Source organism: Eutrigla gurnardus (genome assembly GCF_963514095.1).
Source record: "Eutrigla gurnardus genome assembly, chromosome: 11".
NCBI classification, from domain to species: domain Eukaryota; kingdom Metazoa; phylum Chordata; class Actinopteri; order Perciformes; family Triglidae; genus Eutrigla; species Eutrigla gurnardus.
The window spans coordinates 1,905,001-1,911,938 of NC_139925.1; the positions used below are offsets into that span (position 1 = coordinate 1,905,001).

The 6,938-nt window shown below is 45.2% G+C and overlaps 1 protein-coding gene across 1 annotated transcript in view; it reads right to left on the reverse strand.

The window, feature by feature from the left end:
- sertad2b (SERTA domain containing 2b) overlaps window positions 1-6,541 on the reverse strand; it is a 15,625-nt gene extending 9,084 nt beyond the window's left edge. Inside the window, 1 exon segment of the mRNA XM_084021455.1 lies at window positions 6,307-6,541. Within this exon segment, the coding sequence (XP_083877581.1) occupies window positions 6,307-6,311 (5 nt within the window). The 5' untranslated portion in view covers window positions 6,312-6,541.
- Between the last annotated feature and the right edge of the window lie 397 nt (window positions 6,542-6,938).

Below are 6,938 nucleotides of genomic sequence, written 5' to 3' on the forward strand. Positions count from 1 at the left end.
GCCGGGGGGGCATGCCCCCCGGACCCCCATAGAGGGTTCGGGGACCACCGCTGCTGAAAAAAAGCCTGCGGGAAACACTGCAGACAGACACACACACACACACACACACACACAGAGACAGACACACACACACACTGAACAGTAGAAGTCGTAAACACATTCCAGACAGGAAGAGTTTGTTCACTAGTTGTTCACAAACACAGCAGCAGCTTTTACTCTTCTTTCTACAATAATAACTATAATATAATATATAATAATATGGTGAAATCTCAGGAGTTGGTTCATGTGATTCATGTGTTGAAGGTTTTGTATTAATATGGAGGACCGCCTTCCTACTATCTTGTTTTTTTTTTTCTTCTCTAAAATCTATTTTATTGATAAGATATTTTTGAAATGTTCGAAATAAAGTTTATATCCATCAATCCGTCTCGTCTGTGAGCTAATAAACATACTCCTTTTTTGACTGAATGTAAAGATGTTTTAGTGCCAGATTATAATAATTATCGTCATGTCGTTAATCACAATTATTTTGGATAATGGTGAAATGATGTTTTCACGTCTCTGTCCCTCGATGCTCTGAAGAAAAGGTCTCAATGAAGTCCAAGCGTTGAATGTCCCGTGTTTCCTGTCGGAGGTTATTATTTAGTGTTTTCATCGTAAACGTAGATCGTAAACTTCATTCCTTTGTTTACGATGTAACCACGGAGACCAAACAACACAAAGCTCTCCGTCAGGAGTCTGAAGGAGAGCAACAAGCTGTGTGTGTGTGAGTCCCCTCGTAGTGGTCAGGAACGGTCACATGACCGAGGTCAGCTGACTATCACCAGGGAACTCATCTCTTACGTAACGACCGAGCTGGTTATAAAACATCCAGCTGGGCCAGACCACGTCGCCAGTGGCGGGGGGGGGGCAGAGCGGCGGCTTGGCGAGCTCCGGGCCGACGGACCCGTTGTCAAGGAGACGAGAGAAAGCTGGTACATCTGGAGGACTCCGACCAACCGAGTCCGCAGATGTTGCTTTTCATCCGTTTGGTCTGATTTATTTGACGACTTTAAAGCGTTTTATTCCGACTGACATCGACACTAAACCCGGCTGCCACTTCATTGAGTGCACATGGATTTATGGGGTTTGTAGTTCATAATATGTAGTCTCCATGACAGAGCTGAGCTGATTAGAAACTCGTCTCGGTGTAAAGTAATAAACTTCAACAGCAACGCAACTCCAGCAACCGGAGCCGATCAATCATCCGATCTATAGTTCCTGTATCAGAGTCACATTCAAGCACTTTCCAAGCACTTCCAGGTGCATTTCCATGCTTTTCCAGCCCCTTCCAGCTGTGGTAAACTCCATATTTGTATCAATCCAATGGTCAGTATTCAGTCTACTTATGATGTCACTTGTTCATCACATTAAATGAGATGTTATTGTCCTCTAAACAACCAACATGATGTTTGGAGACAGCTTTTTACAGAAGGACCACAAATGAAAGGAAAACTAATTCCACTAACAGATCCACAGAAATATAATCACCAACTATTTTCATCATCTGTTCATCATCAAAAGGCATTTTTCATAAAGAAATGTCACAAAATGCTGTTTTCAGTCCCTCAGATATGGAGATCTTCTTTTCTCTGTTCTATCATAGATGTCATCACATACAACACACATTTCAAGACCTTTAGTCTAAATCCAAGCACTTTCCAAACCTTGAAAACATCACACTAAAATTCAAGTGTTTTCAAGGATTCCCAGCACCCGTCCCAGCCCTGTGCTTTAATATGATGGAGGGTTCGATGTTGTCTTCACAGATGTCGAGTTTGAGTCTGATTTTACTGTAATTTCATGTTCGATGACGTTCTGATGTCATCCTGCATCGTCCAATCACAAAGACACATGCAGACGTTTCCCACAATGAGGGACGCAATAATGAAACAAATGAGGAGGAACGGGTTGAAACACTTCTCTGATATCTGGGAGAAATGGATTAAATATGTAACACAAAGTTGTTATTCTATTGTTCTATTTTCTCCTCTGTGGATCTCAGTGATCATGTGACATTGTCATTATAGTTATATTTCGAAATTAATTAATTTGCATACGCACTTTTTTGTTGTATATTTGTTGTGTTGAGTTTATTGTGTATGTTTTTTTCCCCTTAAAAACACTAAGACACATGCATGCAAAGTTAGTGTGTTTGTGTGCATCTCATATTTCTGGTCATTAGTGTACACACACACACACACACACACACACACACACACACACACACACACACACACACACACACACACACACACACACACACACACACAGTGAGGTCTATAAATAAGAGGCAGAGGAAGAGCAGATTTAGGTCAGCAGACGGGTCTACACGCCGCTGAGATTCAAACCCCCGTTGTCGCTGCGTGCCGGGGGTTTGAATCCGACCGTCCCGCGGCCTCGCTGCTGCAGCGTGCTCCGGATGGCAGCCTTGTTACCACGGCGCCCACCTTGTTACCACGGCGCCCACCTTGTTACCACGGCGCCCACCTTGTTACGGCAGCACCGGAGCTGCTGCTGCTGTTTTCACTACAGGATCACGCTTACGAGTCCAGCGCTGCTGCACCCGATTACCCACGCCGGGTCTAGATCTCAGCCCCGGGGTCCGGACTACAGCCGACCCTCACGGGGGTCCAGACTACATCCCACCCTCACGGGGGTCTGGACTACATCAGACCCTCGCGGGGGTCTGGACTACATCCCACACTCGTGGGGGTCCGGACTACAGCCGACCCTCATGGGGGTCCAGACTACAGCCGACCCTCGTGGGGGTCCGGACTACAGCCGACCCTCGTGGGGGTCCAGACTACAGCCGACCCTCATGGGGGTCCAGACTAGATCAGACCCTCATGGGGGTCCAGACTACAGCCGACCCTCGTGGGGGTCCGGACTACAGCCGACCCTCGCGGGGGTCCAGACTACAGCCGACCCTCACGGGGGTCCAGACTACATCCCACCCTCACGGGGGTCTGGACTACATCAGACCCTCGCGGGGGTCTGGACTACATCCCACACTCGTGGGGGTCCGGACTACAGCCGACCCTCATGGGGGTCCAGACTACAGCCGACCCTCGTGGGGGTCCGGACTACAGCCGACCCTCGTGGGGGTCCAGACTACAGCCGACCCTCATGGGGGTCCAGACTAGATCAGACCCTCATGGGGGTCCAGACTACAGCCGACCATCGTGGGGGTCCGGACTACAGCCGACCCTCATGGGGGTCCAGACTACAGCCGACCATCGTGGAGGTCCGGACTACAGCCGACCCTCGTGGGGGTCCAGACTACAGCCGACCCTCATGGGGGTCCAGACTAGATCAGACCCTCATGGGGGTCCAGACTACAGCCGACCCTCGTGGGGGTCCGGACTACAGCCGACCCTCGTGGGGGTCCAGACTACAGCCGACCCTCGTGGGGGTCCGGACTACAGCCGACCCTCGTGGGGGTCCGGACTACAGCCGACCCTCATGGGGGTCCAGACTACAGCCGACCCTCGTGGGGGTCCGGACTACATCTTACCGCTAAATCACATCGAGGCCTTCAGAAGACGTGAACATACAGCAGCGTTAAAAACCTCCGGATCCCCTTATTTATGTTTCATTATTATTATATTATTTTATTTTTTTTATACTTACTAAAATAAGTACTATAATATATATAATAAATACTATATTTATATATATAATATTTTATATTTGCATTATTATTTTTGGTTAATTTATTGTCATTATTAGTCCCTTTTTTATTTCTACTATTATTATTATTATAATTAAGGAGAATGCAGTAAGCATTATCATTTATTTACTTAGTTAACATTAAATACTACTTCTTATTTGTAAGTATCAGATGTGTGTATAATTATCTGTGTATATGTGTAGATGGATATCCGTTTATTTACTGAAGTATTATTTATGAATATATTTGTGGACGTCTGAAGGAGAGAAAACAAAGGAGTAATGTTCTTTTACATGGTTCGTCTTAAATGTTTTAAACTTTTTCATTCCTGGAATCAACAAACTAACGGACATTAATGGGAAAAGAATAAATAGATAAATCAATAAAACCTCCTGATCAGGCCTGGGAGGATACGTGGACGCCGTTACGTCATCATACAACAGAAAGGTAACCGTATTTTAATACAGATACAGGGGGGGAGAAGTAATCAGATTACAAATACATTTTAAATTAAAATTGGGATTATTTTGTGAAAAATGTGATTTTTGTGTGATTGTAATTTATAAGCACATATAACGATTCAGAATAGAGAACGATGTACTTGTAAGACTGTAAGAATAAGCTGATTAATTCAGTTCAATTGAAGATTGAGTGTGAAGTACAGCGTGTACATAAAGTACATTTAGGCCCCCAGCCTCCTCTCCCCACTCTGATCATCTGATTATCCACAGTAACTCTGCATCGGGTCTGGCTTGGTCCTCAAGACGGGGTCCAGCTCTGATCCAGCAGGTCTGACATGAGTCCACATGGCGGCTGCTGGTCCAGACAACTAAGAGCTGACCTGACTGCAGCATAACAGCAGAGTTCTGTGGTGATCGTTACGAAACAGAGGCCCCTGAACTCACCCCACCTGAGACGCCTCAAAACACTGGAGACCGGGTCACTTCAATGTCCACCCTAAAAAACACACTACACTTCAACGTCCACCTTAAAAAACACACTACACTTCAACGTCCACCTTAAGAAACACACTTCACTTCAACGTCCACCTTAAAAAACACACTACACTTCAACGTCCACCTTAAAAAACACACTACACTTCAACGTCCACCTTAAGAAACACACTTCACTTCAACGTCCACCTTAAAAAACACACTTCCCTTCAAAGTCCACCTTAAAAACACACTTCACTTCAAAGTCCACCTTAAAAACACACTTCACTGTCCAACGTAAAACACACTTCACTGTCAACCTTAAAAAACACACTTCACTTCAAAATCCACCTTAAAAACACACTTCACTTCAAAGTCCACCTTAAAAACACACTTCACTTCAAAGTCCACCTTAAAAACACACTTCACTGTCCAACGTAAAACACACTTCACTGTCAACCTTAAAAAACACACTTCACTTCAACATCCACCTTAAAAAACACACTTCATTTCAACGTCCACCTTAAAAAACACACTTCACTTCACTGTCCACCTTAAAAAACACTTCACTTCAACATCCACCTTAAAAAACAAACTTCACTTCAACGTTGACCTTAAAAAACACACTTCACTGTCCACCTTAAAAAAGACACTTCACTTCAATGTCCACCTTAAAACACACTTTACTACTCCACAGCAGCTTTGGAGGAGGAACTCAATGACTAAACCTAGCATATATGCGTGATTACTAACTGCGTTCCAATGGATTAAACAAGAGTTTTATTTTGCAGTTATCTAGGCTAGAATAATTAACTATAATCCTGATAATCATAAAAATATGCTTAATAACTCTTGGGTCGTATTCAGACCTCTAGTTAGCTGCTTTGACTAGTTTCCCTGGTGACATTTGTGCCCCCCCCCCCAAAAAATAGTAGTAGGCTAGTAGCTTTACCCTAATATTTTTTGCAACAGTGCTGTATAAATAAATGTTTTTTTTAAATAAGTTGTTGACCGTTACACCATGATAGTGAACCAAACTTCTTTGAGATACGCATGACGATGTTTTACGATTATCTCGATAATAGAAATTCATCACAATCAACTTATTTTTTTAATATAGCGATCCAAAATCCTGTTTGGTCCCGTCCCTGCTATAGACATGGTTCACTGTTGTTTTACAAATGTGCCTATTAACCAAGTCCTAACATTCCATGTGTAGAAGCGTGTATAGTTTCACGTGTGTAGTTATAAGTAGGACACGTTAATAACGTAGTTAATAGAGCTGTAGAGCAGCCTAGCGTGCGTGAGAGAACTTACGTGAAACATTTCGCGTATTTACGATAAAAGAACAAAGTTGCCGAGACTTTTCTCCGCAGTGATAAAGTGGCGGCGCCGCCGCAGCTCTTTAAACCGGGATGAGTTTCCGTTAGATTCGACAGACGGTCACCGGAAGTCATGTCACGTATTCTCCAGTTTAAAAGGCAAACTTTTCCCCGTCGGACCCTGGACCCGGACCGGACCCTGGACCCGGACCCTCCCTCGCTGCCTGCAGCAGACGCCTTCAGTCCGGCTCGGACTAGCCCGACCGCCCCCTCCTCCCCCCGTCCTCTACTTCCTCGTTGGTGTTTTCCTCCCTGAACGGTAGAACCGAGGGCCGCTTACCGCATGAAGCTCCGCCGGAGTTCGAACGAGAACCATGGAGGGTTCTCCCGGTCCTGTCGGAGACCCGGGAAGGAGACGGAGAAGAAGGAGAACCAGCCGTCCTCGCGCTCCGACGCTCTGTCACACAATGGCGCTGATAGGAGGAGGGAAAGCGGCTCCGCTCACACAGGGACGCTGCTGCCTTCACGGACCGTCGGACACGCTGTCTACTGTAACCTGCCCGTGGAGCTCATGTGTTATAACGAGATATTTGGCGCGTCGACGTTAACGTTGCTTCTCGGGTTATTGTGTTTGACACTTAAATGGGTCTAATTGCGGGAGGATGTATACGGAGCTGCCCGGATGTGACGTTTAAAATAAGCCGCCCAATGAGGTTACAGGTCAGTTGGACTGAACTGTTGATCAGGAGCGAATAAAAGATGGTGGTAAATCAGTGACGTCCTTATTCAAAATGTTCTCCTTCATACTTCACTGATACAGCCTAAAATATACTTCTAGTCCACAATTAATTAATGTATATTTGCACTTTTATAATAATAAAATATCAACTAACTGCTGTGGAAGGATCCATTTTGTTACGGGAAGAAAGTTTACGAGGAGCACTTGAAGGCAGCGCGAGAAGCTCAAACCGA